This window comes from Pinus tabuliformis, chromosome 5_2 (assembly GCF_031772625.1).
Source record: "Pinus tabuliformis cultivar Carrire ecotype Pingquan chromosome 5_2, CPIR1, whole genome shotgun sequence".
NCBI lineage: Eukaryota > Viridiplantae > Streptophyta > Pinopsida > Pinales > Pinaceae > Pinus > Pinus tabuliformis.
The window spans coordinates 788,775,315-788,798,943 of record NC_142306.1 but is presented as its reverse complement, the minus strand read 5'-3'; the positions used below and the strand labels follow the sequence as shown (position 1 = coordinate 788,798,943).

The following is a 23,629-nucleotide window of genomic DNA, read 5'->3' as shown; positions in this document are numbered from 1 at the left end:
AGATTATTCAACCCAATAAAATTCTGTGTGTATATGCTAGAGAGGTCAGTAGACTCATCTGCTCTGTTTTTCATTATTATAGATCTATGATCTACAGAATTTTCCTCAAATAAATGATGTAGCAATTACTTTTTCATACATGAAAAGATTATGGAAAAGTTCTGAAGCACAGAAAGTCTGTAGCAGCACTGGTACTGCCCAAGTGTCCTGGAAAAAGGTTCGATCTTTCATCCTGTTCCTGTACATGTTTTTGTGTTTCATAATACCGATGAAGCAAAGACTGAAATCATGTACCCAATTAAAAAGATTCTCTTACAAAGCAACTATAAATCGTTAGCGCAATCTGATATCTTATGCCTGTTCTTGACACGCTATTGCTGCCGCGACAAGACAGGGCTTCATTGAGCTAAAAATGTCTGTACACAACTCTTTCTATTAAAAGGCCACAAAAAAACCAAAATTTCTATGTTCTGATTATCATACTAAAGTCCTGTCTGTAATCTTTGGATCTACAGAAAAATCCACCGCATAATATATACATTATGGCGGAAGAAGTAATTTGATACTGATCTTCTCTGACCACCAATGGATCCCAATACCACAAGCCAAGATTCTAGTTTCACTTGCCTTCTGCATTACGAGGAGGAGAGGAGCTCCCATAACTGATGCAAAATATTACTCCTCAGACTTCAGAACCATCAGCAGTGGAGGCAGAGGACAATTCCTTGGCCAGAAATGTGGGCTTTTCATCACCATGCATAATCACAAGGACTTTCTCCTCTTTATCAATTTCATAGCTTAAATTCTCCTCTTTTCCTTCAATAATTCCAGGGTTCACACGCTCTGGATCATTTGCTTCCACTTGACCACCCCCTATTTTCCACCAAAAGCACAGAAGAACCATGGATGTGAGGCCTATCAGAGCCAGCATGCCTGCAACTCCTACGAATAAATACAGGGCAGGAGAATGCCATCGCAAATGTGTCCCCTTCATCATTACAGAACCCACCCTTCAAATATTGGCATTTGCTTGTTGGAATATAGAGACATTCATGGAGTCGCAAGAGCAGAGCCAAAAGCCTCATGTCGCAATCTTCCCTGGGTTTGGGTCGGGCCATCACATCCCATTGCTCGAGCTTGCAAAGCGGCTGACTGTGTACCATGGCTTTTCTGTCACCTTTTTCACCGCCGAATGGATGGATGGCTCTCCTCACCACACCCTGCTACAACACATTGGATGCAAAGAGGTACACCTTAAAAATCAAATAACTACAAAGCTTTAAATAGTCTACAGTAAAACGGCATGCATCTTAAGCTCCGTTTTTTTCACAGATTCCAACCCATTCACCCTCCATCCTCTACAACTTTCATCATAGCACTCTGCTACTTTCCTCATATAACATGAAACAGAGAAACGACGAGACAACACACGTAACACACATAACATATATAACACACATAAGACATATAACATGAAACAGAGAAATAACGAGACAACACAACACAATGGAAGCGCTTCCAGAACACACGAACACACACAAAAACCGGAACAGAGACAGAGAAGCCGAAGGAGAATAAGCAGAGCTGTATGTAGGTTCACGGACGTATATATGCCCGTCGCATCTCTTCTCAGTGTACTCTCATTTCCAACAACCCTACTACTTTCTTTCTTAAAAGTTCCAAAAGATCTCCAATCTTCCCATCTCAATCTAGCACCCTATGCTATTTTTCCATAGACGGATAACCTGTAATAATACAATAAATATTAAAATTACACCGTGAAGAAATTAAATGAAAAAACATTAAAATTATTCAAATTACACCTCTAGGAAATTAAATAAAAAAACATCGTCCAGTAAATTTAATTCAGTTTAATTAATTTAATTCATATTAATATAAATAATTAATTAAAGTGAGAAATCTAAAAATTTCAGAATAAACCATACAATTATAGAAAAAAATTGATCTATCGCCGTACCATACCATATATGTTAGCACCAAAGGAGCAGAAATGGAAAAGAAAGAAATGCAAATATTAGATTAAATGACAGCGCAACTCGCTTCCTCCATTACATCAAACAGCATTCAAGAAGAAAAAAAGCATTCCCTTACCCCCACCAAATTATATTGTAAAGAATTTAGTCAAAATAACTCCTCTGCTTCGGAAATCGCTTCTTAATGCCTTCCATATTTTCTCAATTCTTCCGCTCTGATTTCACAGTGGATATCTGACATGAATTCCTCCTCCACACATGGCATTTTCTTACATTTCCCGTGAAATGGAACATGAAAAACATCCACTTATAACAACTAAATTAAACAACAGAATCCAGTAAAACAGATTACACTAGACAACAATTTTGCAGGTTTGTTTCTAATAGTAGAAACCCATGCTCAATGCTAGATTTTGATTGTAAAGCAAGGATTCTCTTATAAGTTTGCTGTAGTATCGGTCTTTACACTACTCTTCTCTTACAAGTGATTGTTCGGTTAAAAGAACAAAATATTTAGTCTCTAGATATTTGGATTTTAATTTTAGAAAGTCTTGAATGGCAAATGAAACTTTGATACTTTATCTAGTATGCACACGCCTTTTGTTATGGTTCATAGAATGTTGTTAAATTAGGTGGAATATCCTAGAAATGCAGGGGTATTGCGTGGGTGTATTCTTTATTTTTAAAAACATTGATGTGAAAGTTGTAGTGTGTTTCAGATTTTTCTAATAGAATTTGAATTATTTGATGACATTTTCTTGTCAATATGTTAAAAGAAAAACATTTGTTATTTAGATGATTCGAAAGTGCAGATGATTTTCCTAAACCTGGGTATGGACAGAAGACTGCTACAAGCTATAGTGATAACGATTTCAATGTTTCTCCATCAAGGATTAGACTTGGAAGGCCTCTCTCTCCCTCGTCAAGGATTTGAGTTGGAAAACATTACTCTCTGGTCTCTAGGTTAAGAGGTGGAAGGGTTTCCTCTCCACCAAGAGTTAAAATTGGAAGAGATTCTTCTCCATCATGTGTTGGAGGAAGGAGTGCTCCTCTGGCATCATCAAGAATCGGAGTTGGAAGGAATCCTTCTCCATCAAGGATTGTTGGAAGGCTAAATGACAGGAATGTAGAGCAGGATAGGGGGTGGGAAAGGCCTTGGGGTGGGAAAGGTGATGGAGATCACCTCAGGCAACTTGATGCTGCTACTGAGTGTAGTATATGGTTCAACTAATGGATATGATTTGAGGCATCAATTAATGCATGGTGCTCTAATTGATGCCTATGGAAATTACAGGGTCCAAAGATCCTCATGTGGACTACTTTCACATGTACATCCACCTCAGGAAATCGATATAATAAGCAGTAGAATGGTGTCTAGAAACTAGCGAAATTCAGAGGAAGAAGGATACTTGTGGGAGAATATGAGACCAATATTGGAGAATCATGGTAGAGGAAGTGATAACTCAAGGAAAGATAATTATTTTTTAGGTGACCTAAAGAAGTCAGGCATAGAGATAGAGAAAATAATGGGTCTGTAACCTACTCTTCCTAATAGTGATTAGCATATGCATGGACCTTTGTCTCATATGGATAGACCTATGATGAGTTAGAAGGAGAGATGACCTCCTAGAAGGGTAGCCTTCTTTTCTCCTTGTTGTCTTTTTTTATCTAATTAGTTCGATGACAAATTATTCCCAATTCCTTTTTTCGTTCTTGCTTTTTTAGTGATTTCCTTAGCATGTAAATATGAAGGATGTTTGGCAGAATGATGTTTTTCTTAATTTAGGAATCTGAAGAGCACCAACCATCTTCTCTTCTGCAATCAAGTATTTCGTCTTAAAATATCATAGATACTTCCACTGAGACATCGTCTTTGCTGCAAAGTAGTCAAGTTGCATTAGGACATAAACGTGTAATGGTTCGGCCTCCTCACCTGAAACATCAAAATCATAACACAAATTCACAATCAAGGTTGAGAACACTTCAATTTTATGTTCCTGGCCACAACAATTCCAGTTCTGGCTTAGCATATTCATTCAATTTAACTCATTTTGTTGGTCACCCTGTGGCTTCAGCGAATGACTCTAGGTTAATAGGTACACAAATACCATTAGGAATGTTACCAAAATCTCCGGCAAATTCTGGATCTTCCCTTGGCTCTGATCCATGCCATGTATTTTTTATAGCCATCTACCACATAAGCTTCATTTAGATCCCCTGATGAGGGCAATAGTGTCCACTTGAAATGTTGGGACATTTCTACATTCTAACACAATTCATATGCATAGCGTATAACACAATTATGGATAGCAGCGAAAATCTACATACTAAAATCATGCTACTTTGTCACTGGATTTGATTGGCAAATCCTCATACAATGTGTATGACAAGTCACATAGGCTTGGAAGGGCAATGTTTGATGATTCCCCTAAGTCCTCATTTGGGTTTGAGAAGGATGGTGGGATGCCTACACAACATACAGTATGTTCAGGTTTTTTTAATCTAAATGTTTCGGATGAATCTTTATTTGACACTTAACATTTCAAATGATCTTCATGACCAAATGCCAATGTAAAAGAACTAAGCTGCAACCGCTGCAGAGGCAAGGAGGTGAAGGAGAGAGCTCAAAAGAGGCAAATATCCCTAGTTAAGGTGGGATTATATCTTTTATAAAGGTTGCAACCATGCTGGTTACACGCTCTAGCTAGGTTGCTGCAGAGGCAAGGAGGTGAAGGAGAGAGCTCAAAAGAGGCAAATATCCCTAGTTAAGGTGGGATTATATCTTTTATAAAGGTTGCAACCATGCTGGTTACACGCTCTAGCTATTGGATTTTAAAGAATGAGGATTTTTGTTTTTTTCAGTGCCTGGAAAAGCATTCCAAAGTGTATCAATTTTTGGATCTATGTAAGCTCAATTTGGATCTTAAAGAATGTGGATTTTTGTTTTTTTCAGTGCCTGGAAAAGCATTCCGAAGTGTATCAATTTTTGGATCTATGTAAGCTCAATTTTGTATTATTTCTACATTCATTAATCTAAGTTTTGTTAAAGGATTCACTTCAGTTTTTTTAAGTTTCTACCAATAGTCCAAAGATAATTCTACCATAAATACAAGAAACGTGGTTGGTTTGCCCAAATCTCTTGGTTTTAATGCCAAAGACAATGTTGAATCTTGGTTTAAAATTTAAATGCTAAAGGAAATGCAATGTGAAGATATCTAATAAGGAAATTGGGTTGACAATGAAAAGATAAATCTGGAATAAGCATCATACAGAATTAATGCAAATATTTTGGTTTAAATGTTAAAGACAATGTAATGTTAAGGGCTTTGTGTCTATATATAATCTAATAAGGAAACTTAGTTGATAATGAAAACAATATATATAGAATGACCAGCATGCATAGACAACAATGGTGCTTTTCATCATAAGGAATCCAATAAAAATTCTAGAATTAGTGCTTTGCATCGTGAGGAACCGGTAGAAATTCTAGGCTACAGTTATATGGACAGAGTCCAGACGGAAAGACTCACCAGCTGTCTTTGACTATGTAATTACCAGCGCTTTATATAGCTGGGGCTATCTAATTACCACTGTTAGTTTGACTTGCCTGAAACTCAACAAAAGTTTGGAAACCCAATTATATTAGATATAATATATTCAAATTCTTTCAAAATAATGAGAGACATTAAATTTGGCAAGGTTTCTAGTTTTTTTAAGTAGACATTCAAAAGATTTCAAGGGAGTTTTGAACTTTTCTTTGAGTTTCTAAATTGAAGGGGGAAGGACCAGCATCGTAAGTAATCCAATAGAAATTCTAGATCACTGTTATATGGACAGAATCCAGATAGAAAGGCTCACCGTCTTTGACTATGTAATTAGTCGCTCTTTATATAGTTGAGGCTATCTAATTACCACTGTAGTTTGACAGTCCAATGATTATGGGAATGCGTTGGAGACTAATCCATACTGTTATCACACCGTATTAAAAAAAGTCAAAACCAAAACCAACTGATCCAATGATTATGATGGTACAGAGAAAGATTAAGAACATCCATTGCAACCTGAAGAATTGGCTCATTTAGAAACCGAAACACATTGAATGAGATTATTCAACCCAATAAAATTCTGTGTGTATATGCTAGAGAGGTCAGTAGACTCATCTGCTCTGTTTTTCATTATTATAGATCTATGATCTACAGAATTTTCCTCAAATAAATGATGTAGCAATTACTTTTTCATACATGAAAAGATTATGGAAAAGTTCTGAAGCACAGAAAGTCTGTAGCAGCACTGGTACTGCCTAAGTGTCCTGGAAAAAGGTTTGATCTTTCATCCTGTTCCTGTACATGTTTTTGTGTTTCATAATACCGATGAAGCAAAGACTGAAATCATGTACCCAATTAAAAAGATTCTCTTACAAAGCAACTATAAATCGTTAGCGCAATCTGATATCTTATGCCTGTTCTTGACACGCTATTGCTGCCGCGACAAGACAGGGCTTCATTGAGCTAAAAATGTCTGTACACAACTCTTTCTATTAAAAGGCCACAAAAAACCAAAATTTCTATGTTCTGATTATCATACTAAAGTCCTGTCTGTAATCTTTGCATCTACAGAAAAATCCACCGCATAATATATACATTATGGCGGAAGAAGTAATTTGATACTGATCTTCTCTGACCACCAATGGATCCCAATACCACAAGCCAAGATTCTAGTTTCACTTGCCTTCTGCATTACGAGGAGGAGAGGAGCTCCCATAACTGATGCAAAATATTACTCCTCAGACTTCAGAACCATCAGCAGTGGAGGCAGAGGACAATTCCTTGGCCAGAAATTTGGGCTTTTCATCACCATGCATAATCACAAGGACTTTCTCCTCTTTATCAATTTCATAGCTTAAATTCTCCTCTTTTCCTTCAATAGTTCCAGGGTTCACACGCTCTGGATCATTTGCTTCCACTTGACCACCCCCTATTTTCCACCAAAAGCACAGAAGAACCATGGATGTGAGGCCTATCAGAGCCAGCATGCCTGCAACTCCAACGAATAAATACAGGGCAGGAGAATCGAAGGGGATCGAGGCGCCTCACAATGCTGTACTCTCTCATCCATCCACAGACGCTTGCTGTCCTCTCTCATCCATCCACAGACGGTTGGCCTCTCTTACCTGATGCTTGGTTTCTAAAAAGTCCGATGATCTAATGGCTGGAGTTTATTCCATCGTCTAACAATCGATCTAAGGGCCGATAACGAGACACCGCGGCACTGAGGGGAGTTCCTCTCAGAGGGAACGCCTTACGGCGTAATTATATTAATAATAGAAGAGATTGGGTGTTATATGGGCTAAACTCCTAAAACAATAGACTTACAGGATTTCCCTTCTTCTACTATGGCACTTTAACCTAATCCTTACATGGAACTTGCTTCTCCTCATTTGATTACTTGAGGTAATTTATTTTAGGTGACTCTCCCTTCTTCTATTGTGGTACTTTCACCTGGTCCTTAATTTACCAACAAAGGACTTGCTTCTCCCTCATCTTATTACTTGACGTAATTACTTTGAGACGAGTCTAACACACTACTAAGGATACAAGTAGGATCTGGAAACAATGATAAATCAAGTTAGAAGAGGAGAAAAAATTATAGTAGGAAGTGGCTAAATACCAACAATACTGATTTATTTTTAGCATTACATACAAGAGGAGGGGAAAGATATGGCTTGTTTCAATAAGGAAAACATACTTAATTGAGTACTTGAATATTGACCTAAATATTTCATTTGTGCAACTTAGTTGATGGTGCTAATCAATTTGGGATCTAGATTAAGAGTTAATGGGAAATATCTGGAAGCTAATACAATAGATATGGATTGCCCTACTGAGATAATTTTGAATGCCCAAGCTCCATAGGAAAACCCTTTTTTTTTATAAGTTGGGTCTATGCATGCATGTATGTATATATGGAGACTACTAGAGGGAGGCGTGAGGAGGTTAGAGGCTGAAGACATGATAGGTTGTGCAACTTATCTATGATCTGTGAGGAGGAGCACACCATCATTCCTATTTGAAAGGGATAAAGGAGAAAGATGAGGTGCAGGAGAGGATCTAGATCCCACTTTAAGAACCATGTCACCTAATAATGTAATTCACCTTTGAAAAATATTTTTATGGTAAATTGTAGGGTTGGTTTTGGGGTTTATTAAAATAATGGGTTTGCAAAAAGAAAAAATGAAATTCTAGTTACCTGGCAAATTTGAAATGTAATGTATGATATTGGCATGAAGGGGCATAATTCACAATTGTATAATTGAGTGACTTGTTGTAGAAATGACCAAGATGAGGCCTATCTATAAGGTTACAAATGAATGAACACCCAATCCGATTCTTCAAAATGGAATTTGGAATGATGTTGATCAACCTATTGCTTCATCATATTATAAACCATGACTACATGATTCTTACGAGTGCAGAGAATGTTGACCCACATTATGATGGTTTTGTCCACCTCTTGAACTTTAGAGAGTCTAGGTAAGTAGGATAACACTAATGGAGGCCTTTGGCCATAAACAACATGAAAGGATGTCATTTTAATTGAACCATGATAAGTTTTATTGTATCACCTTTGTATTATAAGTAATCATTGAACCAATTGGGATTGTTAATAAAGCACCTCAAACATACTTCCAAACACTTAGTGATAGTTTTAATATGACCATTAATTTGGGGGTGATAGGTGATGCTAAGATTCAATTGAGTGCCCTAGAGACAGAATAACTCTTGGAAAAAAAAATGTTTGTTAAAGTGGGATCATTTCCTGTTATAATAGATTATGACATACCATGGAGTTTAAAGGTACTGTTCATGAATATTTGAGAAATTATGGAGACTTTAAGTGTGTTGTAGAGCACAAAAATGATCATATTTGGAAAGGTGACCAATCATAACCATGATTATGGATTTATTTATAGATCTGGGTAAACCCCATAATGAAGTTCATAGAAATGTCAAACTATAGAGCTAGAGGAAGGAGTGAAGGTTGTAGTTCATGTGGAGGTTTCATTTTCTCTCTCTTGTTGCATTAGTAAAATTCATATTTTAGCATAAATGTTAGTGTTCTTCTTTATTCCTTCCTAGAAAAATGAATGTTTGATCATTTCATATGTTTTATGAAATCCCACATGATACTCATAGAGAGGAATAGAATTCAAATAACACCACTGACTTAAATGCGAATCAGTTGTCCAAAAAAATACACATATAGTCAATCTGTTCATTTTCCAAGTGTAGCCCTAATATGCATGGTGTTCCATTTGAAGTTGTTGTATTAGGTAATATATCATGGAATTTATTAATGATTCTTTCTGGGCATTTGATCTATAAATTTTCATGGATATTCTACTGGATAGTTCATCACAACAGATATGATAAAATTATACCTAAAAATCCAAAATCTACACTATTATAGTTTTATTTCTCTTTAGATTCATAGATCTGTAGATTAATGTTAATAGCATATGCGTGTCAATTAAAATTATGCATAAAATAAAGAATAGTGAAATGAAAGATCACACACACATTTGACATTTGACCTGGGAAATGCTTTCAGGAGAAAACCCCAGTTGGAAGGTGAGGTCGCTCTACTCTCTTTCTTTGATAGAAAATGTTTGCAAGTATAAAGAAGCATGGTCTATGGAATGTGGGTTACTACAATGTAAAAATCCTCTCAATGTGCTCTCTCTCCTATCTGCCTCAGTTATTTTTTCTCAACTATGGAACAAATGCACTCAAAATGATTGAACCATTTTTCCTCCTAGTGGCATGATTATAACACAATCTGATAGCCTACTAGTGGTTAGGTTTGACTACTTCAACTTTTAACCAGAGTTACAATATAGACTCTTTTAGAGTCTTCTTCATCATAATCACGTGGGTAGCCCCTCTTTCATGAATAATGGGGGATATCGTGGCATTCTCTCGAATTATGGTGGTGAAAACAAGAATATCAACTTCTAAGTGGCATAAATTTTGCATACAGACTCTGATTGATGTGTTTCTTGCATTATTGGAAATGTATTTGTGTGTAGAATATGAAAAAAATGTGTGGCACTAAAGTGGAAAATTATTATCCCCAAAAAAGTTGTTTGATGTCTCAAAACACCTTTGGAATGTTTCAAACCCCAATTTGCCAAAATGGGTCCTATCGGTAAAAAGTGTCTTGTGAGTTGATTCCTCCACCTTTTCCACTCTAAAAGCATCGAGATGGATGTAAAACAATATAATGATCCAATATATATCAACATCATCAAACTAGTGTTATCATGGAGGAGAGTGAAAATAGGGACCCATCCTCTTCACACTTTCAAGATAGGGCACTTGCTATCACATTCTCCTTTCCCTTCTTATAAATTATCTCATAGTTATATCCCAACATTTTGGTGACCTATCTATATTGTTGAAGGAATGAAATCCTTTACTCTAGGGAGTATTTTAAGCTACAATTAATTTTTTTAATCCAAAAGAATTTCCTTAAGAGGTATATATGCTAGATATCCACAACATGCAATACAACCATTAATTCATTTTCATATGATTATTTTCCCAAGTGCTTCTCATAGAATTATTTACTAGTAAAAGCCATTGGTAATCCATATTGCATAGTTATTAGTTCATTTTTTATTGTTGGAGGTGTCACATTCCAATAGTCTTAATGAAGTCTAGAAAAGTGAGCACTAAGGTTGTACATATAGCATTCTTAAAATCCTAGAGGGCCTTTCTGTGGCATCATTCCCACTAAAAGAATTTCTTTTGATAAAGTTTGTGAGGGAGTTGATTATCATAGTTCCTTATGAAATTTCAATTGCAACCAGTGAGATCTTAAAAAACCTATTAATATTTTAAGAGTTTTGAGATGGACCCGACCATTCATCGCTTCAATTTTCATTGGATCCTTACATATTCCATAATGACTAATAATATGTCCCAAATATTCCATTTAAAAGAATCTAAAGGAACATTTTAACCTATTAAAAGAGTTCATGATTAACAAGCAATTGTAAGACCTAATCCACATGGATGACATGGGCATACCTAGATTTACTTTAGATCAAGATGCCATCAAAAGATACAAGGAGAAAATAACTTAGAAAGTATTAAAAAAGTTTATTCATGAGATTTGTGAGGTGGAACATGCATTGAACAGGGAAAATGACATCACCAAGAATTTGTAACGGGTTTCATGAGTGAGAAAAGTAGTTTTGGAATATCTACTTCCATGTGAATTTGGTGATAGCCTGAGTAGAGATTAAGTTTGGTGAATAATTAAGCTCCTTTTAGCACTTCCAAAGGGTTATAAATGATTAGAATAGGAAAATTATCCTTAATTGTTATTGTTGTGAGAGCTCAAAATTCATTACGCGTGTACCAAGTGAATTATTTCTTTAGGGCCATGACAAATGATGACAAATAAAGGATGGTACTAGGATGAATGAACCAATCAATAACAACTACTAAATATTTTTTCCTTTTCATTTTTTTGGGAAAATGAATGGTGATATGGGAATATGTTAGTTGGGAGAATACAAAGTATGAGTATGCTATAATGATCATGATAACCTATAGAGGGTGGTAATCCTTAGGGAGTTCCAAATTGTCTTTATCCAAGATTAATTGCATGTCAAGATGGATGTGCTATATGTTATCTAAAAGGCTTGAATGGCATGGAATTGAGCCACAATTCCTTAGTCATTTTTTAATAAAATTTTCCTTACAATAGAAACTAATGGTCTCCTAATAATTGCTTGTGGTTCATTTGAAAGTATAGAAATGCCCCTCTTGCTAGAAACACATGTATAGCTCATGAAACTACATGGATATGGGACTTAATATTCATAACCATTTAGCACCAACCAATGCAACAATGAATGCAACAACCACCTAATTCAATAGAAAAAATGTGGGCTCTCAAGGAATAATCACCCATTTGAAGTTGCACATTTTCACAATGATCACTACATTTCATGGAACCTCCATTAGAAATAATTATATGGAAGTTGTATATAGAATGGATATAGAAATCTATTTCTTGGGATACACTATCAATTAAGATAATTGCATTTATTCTTAGGAAGATATTTCTCAACATAGTGATATCAAAAAAGTTTAAGTTATTGCCCTAGAATTTTAATGTGCGTTAACTTGTGGATCTTGAGATTGATGTATAGGACACACCGGATTGGTAGGGTAATAAATGGATGATAGAGATGGGGAATAAATAGTATCTTTTTAATTTTAGCACTGAGTGCCCCTTTCATTTCTTTACCTCTCTAATATGCTTCCAACCAACTAGTACGATGAGCCATTAAGACTAATCCATGTATCTCTTCTTTCAAACCACTAATAGAGTATTCCCTAAAAAGAGTATTGCAGTGAGGATGGAAAGTTGTTAAAATGCAGAGATAAATTCTTGGACTATACTAGAGTCTTTAAGCTTGGTTAGTCATCCCATATAATGAGTGTCTATTTCAATGTAGGAAATGGTGGGATAGAGACGGGGAATAAAAAGTATATTTTTGATTTTAGAATTGACTAGAGTCTTGGGTTTCTTAGCCTCTTTAAGATGATTCCAATGAACTAGTACGATGAGCCCTTAAGACTAATCCATGCATATCTTCTTTCAAACCACTATCAGAGTGTTAGACATGTCTGCAATGTGGATGGCAAGTTGCTCAAATATGGAGATAAATCTTTCGATTATACTATATATTTTAAGCTTTTTTAGTCATCCCAAATAATGAATGTCTATTTCAAAGAATTCATACAGGTCTAAGACAATGCATCAAGGAATATAACCTTAATAGAGTTCTTATGCCATTTCCATGATTCCCAACATTTAGGATATAAATATAAGATGCCAAAATCAAGTTTCATTAATCCATATGTGATGTAATGCAAGGAAAAATAAATTTCCATATAAGTGACCCAAGTTGTGGGGTTAGGTTCATAAAAATCATTGATATCCACTTTAGGAGCCTATGCCACATTTGAGCCATAGGATCGTGAAATAGTGGGTAGAGTGAGGCCCTATGATATTTGATAATTTGGCTCCTTCCTTTAGGGAGATACGGTCTTGCCATTAATAACAAATGGAATAATTTTGTATTTCCATGAGTTTGGATAGTTGGTCAATGATTGACTCTACTTTGACAAGTTTGGCTTGGATTGCATCAAGCATTTGCTAGGTAGAGGATTTGTTGTGGTCTAATTTATGTTATAACTAATCACACAAATTTTCCAAAGTGGAGATTTTGGTAGCTACATCTACACCTTGGGTATCCATAGATATGTGGGTCTAAGAAAAAGGTTATTAGAAAATGATATGAAGGTGATAAACACCACATTCTAGGTATTGGGATGAGTGTTTCCACCAAAAATACTTACTAGATAGTGGTACCATGATGATCATCTCAACATAAAGATTCTATTGAGATAAGCCTCAAATAAGGGAATTTGTGAGAACTAATTTTTTTTTCTCTTATTCATACAGGGTTATAATCTTGCTTCAATACTACTATGTTAACAATATTATCAAATTATTGATACTATAGTTTACATATGAATTTCAATGGACTAGTAGTGGTGAGAAAGCGTTCTAGTGACATATTTTACACACTCTCACTACAAATATTTATGTAGGAAATTCATGGCTCATATCTTATAGACATATTTGGGCACTGCAACCCCAATCACATATGTCCATAAACCAAGGGCTTTTAAACCCCTAAAAGTGTTGTTTCATACCCTAAAGGAACAAGGTCAGCTGATTACATCATCTCCCAGAAGTTCTCCATGAAAAACTACTCAGAATTGGTCAAAATAGGACCATATAGATTGCTCCATGCATAGGGTGCGATGCATCTCACCTATTACACACGGGGGGCGTGATGCATACTGGAAAGCCCTTCTGTAGGGTGCAATGAGTGAGAGTAGACAAATGGCAGAAGTAGTGTGCTAGGTGGAAACCCAGAGAATCTTCTAGAAACTACTCATATGACACTTGCCTCTCTAAATTCTCCCAGGGATGAGTAAGAGATATGAAATCTCCAAGTGGAACCAAGAACTATCAGTGAAATGACACTAATCAAAATCCCAGAAGATGACTCACTCTCGTGTAAACATCTATATATGGATCCCTCATCCAAGAAATCCAAAGGCTGAAATTTCGTAATTTGCTAGGAAGTGTTGTTGGTTTCTCTTTGAAGACATTGTTGGGTGATCTTGCTTTGTATGAGGTGAAGAGAGCTTTCATGCTGGGAGGATGATGCTAGATCAAACAGCCTGGTTGTAATCCTCTCTTCTACTACTTCTATCAATAAAGCTATTTGAGTTTTCCTCCATATGCTTGTATATCTCTGAATCTTGTTTGTGTATGTTTTTATATGGTTAATGTACATCTGATCCTACATTATTTATGGTTATAGATCTCTATGCTTTGATGGTATTTTGCTGCCTTGGCTCTACAGGTGTTCTTTGAAGCGGGACAAGTTAGGAAGGAGTGGTGAAAGCTCTATCAAAGGAGAGAGGAAACAAGCAAGGAGACTAGTGAAAGACTGAGGTTGGTGCTCTCTGTTTCTCTCTCATCTATCTCTCATAAAGGAAAACACAAGTAACTTTAATCTATTTGTTTCTAAGATAGCTACCCGTCTTAGTGGGACTAGCAGCTTTGAATGGACACTAATTTTCCTGATAACAAAATGGTGACTCCACTGGGGAGCGAATAGTTTGTTTGTTTCGTTATTGTTGTTTGCTTTATAAACCACAGATAGAGCTTGAAGTTAAGCTAGCTAGCCTTCGAACTGCTTTTGCTATGCAACTGCAAAGTAGATCAACGCTGCTTCAGTCAATCTCTGAGCTGGTTTATTGACTGAAGATCTAGCTTGCAAACATCCTAAGTGCCTTGGTGGTAGCTCAAATAACCTCATTAGATCAGCCCCTATACTTTGTGTTTACTAACAATCATTAGCTCAGCCTAAATCCCTGAACTTAGTTGCAAATTGTGAGCAAAAAACCAAGCTCAATCTCATCCCTGGACCATCGCATTGTCTCTTCTTGGTAGTCTGGATGCATCGCACCTCCCGTGTGCTGTAGGTGAGATGCATCCCTGTTTCCCTGTGTTACAGGTGCGATGATCAGATGAGACTGTTTCTGCCTCCAGATTTTGGTTTTTCCTTCATTGTCTTCAGCTTTATTCAGTAGTTTTGCTGTCTGTGATCAGTATATCTCTATTGAAACCATCTTCCTTTGCATTATTCAGCCTCCATCGATAAATAATTGTGAATGTTTTTTATGTATTTTTTGTCATTTACAGTTCTCTTGTGCAAATAGTAGCTTAATCGAAGCATTTACAGTTCTCTTGTGCAAAGAGTATTACAAAGCATTCCTCTTTTAGACAGTCGATTACACTTTTGCCATTGTATTTGATTTGAATCATTAGTATTTCAAGTGTCAAAAGCAATTTTGAATTCGAAATCACAAAGTGTCATCTTGGATTTACTTTCGTTTTTTGAAAAGAAAATTGTTAGTACTGTCGCTTTGAAAGAAGATAGTTCAGATCTATACTTTGTTTTCTTTTTGTCATTTTCACATTAAGGAAACTAAAAAACAATACATGCATGTGCATTTGCATTAAGACTGCATGCTGAAGTTGATTTAGGAAAAGTGCATCTAGTGTGTGCTCTTTGCTCTATGTTGAAAGAATTTCATTTCTCTTTCCTTAGTAGCTAGGATTTTCATTGCAAAAAGAAAATAAACAACTGTTTATCATCTTAGATTGCATATTTAGGAATTGTATATCTACATCACGCGGTGAACCTTAAAGGAAAACTTCTTAAGAAAGATCAACTGTAAAATAAACCTCAATGAACATAAAAACGCTTTGGAACCTAATGCACAACATTTAGAAGTCTAGGCTAGAGACATATTCCGAACGTCTTAAAGCCTGGTAACTGTTGCTTTCATCGTAGGTTGGGTGATTCCTCCTCTTTGAGACGACAAGTGCCAGTACGGACTTGTGCTCCCACGTATCATCAAGTATATATTGGGAGACCACAATAGGCTATATCCTTTATCCTTAGGAAGCCGTGTCTACTGCCCTATCGATCGAAATGCACTGAACACAACATTCGGGAAGATTGAATGCCATACCATAAAAAGTATTCTGCAGTTTTGCGATTGGTTTCATAATCCCTCTGTCTAGATTTCTAGAGTAGTCACTTTTGTTCCTTTTCAGACTCCTTAAAAGAAAAGGTCCATCTAAGCACTTGTCACTTCAGGCTCATTAAAAATCAAAGGTGATTAGAGTCATCTTTAGCTTTTTCTCGTCTCTTAAAAATTGAAAAAGCAAGTTGTTTCAAAGCATCATAAAATTCATTTAATTTGGAATAACATTTTCCCCTTTTTATTTTGAGTTGATCAAGTAATCCGCAATCGTGGAAGAAAGTCAATCAAAACCCCGTTGTTCGCGGAGAGTAATGAGTCATTCGTCTTTAACTCCAGAAATGAAACCATTCCAGGCCAAGCAATCTCGTTTAACTGGGTCAAAGTCCACTGGTTTGTTCGAAACTTATTTTCCAACATCCTTGGAGACTCCAATTACTCCAACTATTTTTGGTAACCCTGCCTCTATAGAAGAAGTTCCATAGTTACAAGAGTACACTAGAATTGATCCTACTGTAACGGTAAACATATCTATTCCTGAACCAGTTCCATCTAGGACTGATTCGGAAAGTGTTAACCCTCCAACATCTATCGCTGCAGAGTGTGCACCTTCTTTGGCACCAGAAATATTTTACAGACCCGACGATCTACCTCTTCCACCTGGACTGATTGTGATAGAAGAGATTATCGAGGATCTTCCATGTAGTACCCCATTACATTTTGGAACTAGGATCCACCTATATCCTTCTAATTCAGAAGATAGTCAACCTTCATCACAAGTTCCTATAGAATCGCTACGAAGTCTTTTGGATAGACTCAATATGTCTAAACAACCATCGACATCTAGGACTGTGTCATCTGATACAGCAGTAGCAGAACTTCCTACCACTACTCCGACAATGTTCGCTGGTGTACCATTTGTCCCAAATAGCTCTCAACTGCTAGATGGAGTCCACCTAGGAACTGTTTCGACAATATGGTCAGTTCCCGTTTGTTTGTCCAAAACAATCTCTGGAATTTCTTATGTTGAGTCTCAGCAAATTGATCCTCCTCAACAGTATCAATTTGGGTAGTCCAGTCTACAAGGACCAATTTTTCCTTTGAACAGTGGATTGCCACCATATGGGGGGCAGTATGCCTTTTCCTTGTTCCCTACAGGAGAACAGCCATATGAGAGTTCACAAAAAAATTCGGGTCAAGTCGGAATTGCATCCAGTGGTTGGGTGCCAATACTGCCTCAACAACCAAGAATTGTATATTTAATGCAATCAAATCTACCTGTGTCGAATATTCCCACTACACTAGCTATTGTAACCGTGTCGCAAGTACAAGCGCTACCTGTTGTATGTCAACCTCAATTCTCTCAAGTCGTAATACAACAGCCTCTTTTCTCACGACTCAACCACAATCGCCAATTAGTGGCTTCTTAACTGAAGCAACTTAGGCTGAAATGGGTATTATCACCCCTCATCTTGGTCAAACATCCAGTATTGGACAACAGCAAGTGGTTTCACAACCATGGCTAGTGCAATATCAACAACCGCAATTCCAGCAAGCTTACTGAGGACTTGAGCAACAAAGCTTTGCTGGTAATGGGCAACCATATATTCAAAACGGTCACCATCAATCATATCATAATGGTTATGCCCATCAACCTTATCAAACTTATCAGCATCAAATACATTATGCTGGTATGCAAAGACCCATTGCTCAGGCGATCCCATCTTATCCTGGGTATGCTTCGCCAAACCTGAATCAACAATTTCCCTCCATCGCAACGTTGGAATTACCACATCTAAATCAGCTAACAAATGATCCAATTGCTTACGCCCCTTGGTTGCCGGCAATTCCTCATAAACTTCCGTCAGATATTCCTAAATTCAATGGAAATTCGGGTAAAGATCCGTCGAATCATGTGATGAATTTTTATCTGTGGTGTTCGTCCAACACTCTCAATGATGATTCGATTAGGCTTTGCCTTTTTCAGTGAACGTTAATTGGTCCAGCAGCAAAATTGTACATCTAATTGCCTAGAGCTTCATTCGATAACTTCCGTGCCCTTGCCACAACCTTTTTAACCCATTTTCAGTTACCCATAAGGTATGAAACAGGAACGAAGCTTCTTACCAATTTTAAGCAGACAATAGCCACTCACATATCTGATCATATTCATGAGTGGCGACATCATCGTCGAATGGTAAAAACATATGTTCCTGATCAACTGCTAGCTGAATGGTTTATTAAGTCATTGTTACCTTCTATTACATAAGATGTGGCTAAGGGGGGAGTTGTCACTGAAGAGCAAGTAATTGCTCATGTGCAATATCTAGACTTAATTTATACTCAATCTGGCACACTCTATGACAAAATTCTTGATGCTCCCAGACCAGATTTTTTCGTTCCTCCTCCTCCTAAATAAAGCAAAGAATCTCATGCCGGTGATGGCATGATAGGCACAACCAGCACAAAAACTGTGAATGCTACATCTAAGAAGGCCCGTACGGTTTCTGGTCAAAATGCAAATGAATAACTTCTTGCCTTGGAGGTTAATGCCGTGTCGACCGACAAAGGCAAAGAACCAAAGCAACCAGGGGGTAAGAAAAAAGGGAAAAGCAAAAAGAAGAAACGAGATGATTCGTCTCCTAAGAAATCTTCTGCAAAGCCTTTTGGGAAAAAGAAACCTCCTTCGCCGTGTCACATTTTTGACGAAGACCATTGGATGATTGATTGTCCACATAGAGCTGAGATTAAGAAGTTCTTTAAGACCTCAAAAACCTCAGCAGTCTTAACGGATCCGTTTCCAAACCCAGAAACCAATCTGGTTGCTAGCGACAATGCTTCCCCATCCCAAGTACTTATGTTGTCCATTTCAAAACAACAAAATGATTCTTTGATATTGACAAGGAATAAATATTATGGGAATCCACAACTGTCGAACAATAAGGCTGCAGATAAACCTAGTAGTTCGACAACAACTTCAACCGAAGTTGTGCCACCCATCATTCCTAAGCTAACAATAAAGCTGCCAAAGGGAGTAGTACAAAAATCGACATTTAATCCTCATGACCGAGCAGCACATAATTATAATATAGTAGAGGATCTAGCCCAATCACCATCCACTATGTCGACACTTGAAGTACTGCAAAATTTCCCCTCCCAAAAGCAGGCTCTATTATCAGCAATAGGTGGGATTGACCCAGCAGATTCCAATCTCGTGGCCTTTAAACATAAAGGATTTGAACCTATTTACTAGCTCAACTCGCTTTCCTCATCCAAGTGAAGGACCTCAACAAAACTGTTCATCGAACAATTATTGATGAGGGGGCATCTAACTGAATTATGTCAATGAGTTGCTGGAAAACTTTAGGATCACCACCCTTGTCAAGATCATCAACGACATTAAAAGCATTCGATGGATGAACATACACACCGTACGAGATTCTAAGTAACTTACAAGTTGAATTGGGGGGGAAAACAGTAGAAATTGATGTTGAAGTTATCGATGGAAACCTCGATTACAATATCTTACTGGGAAGGCCCTGGATTTATGCCATGGCTGCTATTGTATCAACTTACTTTAGGAAGATTGCATTTCCTTTCCAAGGAGGAATTACAATTTTTGATCAACAAACCTTTCTCCCCAACAGTTCACAAGTTACATGAAGCATTCCAATGATCCATGGAAGCTATCATTCACTTCAAAATGTTGAAGTATGCCTACTCAAAGACCCTACCTTGATGGGTACTTTTTCCCTACCGCCTCTGAGTAATCTGGCGGAAGTGGCAACAATAGGAGCCTGCAATATGGTATCTTCCATTCAGAAGATTTCTGAACATTTTGGTAGCATGGATCATCAACAGGTTTTGCCTCCAAGCCCAATATAAATTTTGTAGCAATCAATTTTCTCAGCCTAGGCGGCAAACCCAAATCAACGCTCATTGAGTGTTTGGGTGGATAGGTCAAAGGAATATGGCACCTCTTTAGATCCTTGGTCACATATACATTCTACAGATGAAGGAATTATTTAGTCGATGATGATAGGAGAGGCACCATGGGAAGATTACCACCATCGTTCTCATCTTCCGGATTACAATGAAGATCATTCCAACGACCTTGAACATCCTTCAGTTTTTGATATTCTATAAAATACTATAAATACGGTGGATTCCAAGTGAAATCTATCCAATATTGAAGAAACTATCACCATAAATATCTCGATCAAACCTAATGTTGTAGAGAATATTGGTGTCAGAAAATATTGTTCTTCTTCAGAACTGGAAATATATTGCACTCTCTTTTGCGAATTCAGAGATTTCTTTGCATGGTCATACGAAGAAATGCCATGCATCGACTCGAGCAGAGTTGAACACGAAATCAAAATGTATCCTGATGTCAAACCGGTATGACAATGGCTTCGGCAGGTGCAGCTAAAGAAAGCCGCTGCCATCAAGGCAGAAGTTGAAAAACTTTTACATGTTGGTTTCATTTACCTGGTTCCTCTAACTGATTGGGTATCAAATATTGTTCCTGTGATGAAAAAGCAAGGAACGATTAGAGTGTGTGTTGATTACAGGGATGTAAATCAAGCTTGTCCAAAGGACAACTACCCTACACCCTTCATTGACCAGATAATTGATGAATGCGCTGGATGCGAAATCTTTTCATTTATGGATGGATTTTCCGGGTATAATCAAATAAATATCCGCCCACAGGACCAGTCGAAGACTGCATTTATATGTCCATGGGGCACATTCGCCTACTGCAAATTACCTTTCGGTTTAAAGAACGCAGGGGAAACCTTTCAGAGGGCTATGAATTACGCCTTCCATGACATCAAGAACATCGTTCAACCATATCTCGATGATCTTCCAGCTCATTCACGAAAGCGGACTGATCAACCACGGCATTTGAGAGCTATGTTTCTACATTGCTGACACTACAAGATACGACTCAATCCACACAAGTGTGTGTTTTGTGTCGGTTCTGGTCGTTTACTTGGCTTCGTGGTTTCTAAGGATGAAATTCGACTCGAGCCACGTAAGGTTTAGGCAATCATTGATATGCCTCCACCTTCAAATTTTCTTCAGATTCAGAAACTCCAAGGGAAAGTAAACTTTCTGAGGAGGTTCATTCCAAATTACACCAAACTTGCCTAAGTTTATACGCGTCTTTTGAAGAAAGAAGTACCCTTCAACTGGGATTAGGTTGCACAGGCTTCCTTTGATGCTCTAAAGGAATCCCTAATAAAAGCATCATTAATGTACTCTCCTGATTATCAAAAAGACTTTAACCTGTATCTAGCTGCAGCAGATACAACCATCGCAATGGTTTTGGTTCAAGAAGAAAATGGAATCGAACATCCTATCTATTATTTAAGCTGAAACTTAAATGATACAGAAAGAAAATACTCCTATGTTGAAAAGTTGGCTCTCGCAGTTGTTCAATCAGTACAAAGATTTCGACACTATATCCTCTTCCATAAAGCTACCATCTTATCAGATTGCAACCCAATGACTTACATTCTGTCACGTCAGTTACTTGGGGGCAAATATTCAAAATGGATAACTATTTTGCAAGAGTTTGATATGGAATTCTTAAAGTCCAAATCAAAGAAATATCTAGTTTTCGCAAAGTTATTATGCGATTTCCCATCGTTGTACAACGATTCAACATCCAAAGCGACAATCGTGGATGAATCTTTGTTTCTGATATTGTCGAGCGATCTGTGGTATGGAGATATAATCATATATCTCCAAACCCAAACATACAGGCCTAATACCTCTTGCTCTGAACAAAGACGTACTCAATACCAAGCAAAAGACTACATGATCGTTGGTGATACGCTTTACCATCGTGGTATCGATACAGTTATACGAAGGTGCCTCACCCATGAGGAGGCCAAAAAAGTCCTGAATGATTGTCATTCAGGCGTGTGTGGGGGGCATCAATCTGGTTACGCCACAGCACAAAATATTTTACGAGCAGGCTACTTTTGGCCAACAATGTTCAAAGATTGCATAACCACAGTCAGAAGTTTCCATGCTTATCAAATCTTCAACTGCAAAACCAGAATACCACCCACACCTTTGCAACTAATTGTTGCTATTGGACCATTCACCAAATGGGGAATAGATTTTGTGACATGTAACCCCACCTTGGCCAGGGGGCATGGGTATATCATAGTTACAGTTGACTATTTTACGAAATGGGCCGAGGCGATGCCTACATTAAATAACAGCGGCGAAACGACTACTCTTTTCTTTTTAAATCATGTAGTCTCTAGGTTCGGTGTTCCACAAGCTATAGTCACAGATCATGGATCACATTTTCGCAATCACATGATGGTCGAATTGGCTGCCAAACTAGGATTGTCCCACGACAGTTCTACTCTGTATTATCTGCAAGCTAACGGGCAAGTCAAGGCCATCAACAAAGTCCTAAAGCGCATGCTGCAAAGGATGATAAAAGTCCACAAATGGAGCTGGCACCTAATCCTATACTCAGCCTTGTGGATGTATAGAACCTCGGTAAGAAATGCGACCGGGTGTACACCCTTTGAGTTGGTGTATGGCCTGGAAGCCATCTTACCAATTCAATGTGAGATTTCATCTCTCAAGCTTGCAATCGACCTTCTCCCCAGATCTTCAGAGGAAGAGGCTCGTTTCTTGGAACTAATCCAATTGGATGAAACTCGTCATGATGCCGCCTTGGCTAATGAAACCCATAAGAAACGAGTTAAGGCGTAATTTGACAAAAATGTCAAACCCTGTGTCTTCTCAGAAGGTGACCTAGTCTTGCTTTACGATCAGGAATCCGATAAATTGGGAGCAGGTAAGTTCCAATCTTTGTGGATGGGTCCCTACATTGTTAAACGAGTGTTAGCAAAAGGAGCCTACGAGCAAGTAGATTACGATGGAACTCCACTGGTGCAACCCCGAAACGGGTTTTACCTTAAGCGTTACTATGCTTGACTAGGTATAGTAACCTCTTTATATGCTTTCGTCAAGAGTGATATTTTTGGTTAGGTAATCCATTCTTGCATGTGTTGCAGATGTCGAACCTATTGGAATCATTCATTGGATATGCCGACGGAGCTAGTCGTAGTGCGCAGAACCTATCTTCTACAGACTGGGCCATTTTTTATCCAAGCGGCAAGTTAGTGAGTTTCAAAAGAGTATGTATTGGTCGATCAACGAACAACATCGCTGAGTATAGCGAGTTGATAGAACTTCTCTCTGATGCCATCGCACGTGGCATATGCCAAATTTTTGTTAGGCTAGATTCACAACTTGTCATCCTATAGCTTACTGGCATATATTCTGTTCGGAATCCATCTATCTATCGTATGTTCCTAAGGGTTATGATTTTGGAAAGGCAGTTTGATTCTATTCAATATCAACACATTTCTAGAAGCTTAAACA

General features: G+C 37.5%; 1 protein-coding gene across 1 annotated transcript; it reads right to left on the bottom strand.

Moving 5' to 3' along the window:
* Nucleotides 1–682: 682 nt before the first annotated feature.
* Nucleotides 683–994, bottom strand: LOC149161659 (protein GLUTAMINE DUMPER 2-like). Its single transcript, XM_089434961.1, has one exon. The coding sequence runs from the start codon at nt 992–994 to the stop codon at nt 683–685; it is 312 nt and encodes a 103-aa protein (XP_089291087.1).
* Nucleotides 995–23,629: the final 22,635 nt, after the last annotated feature.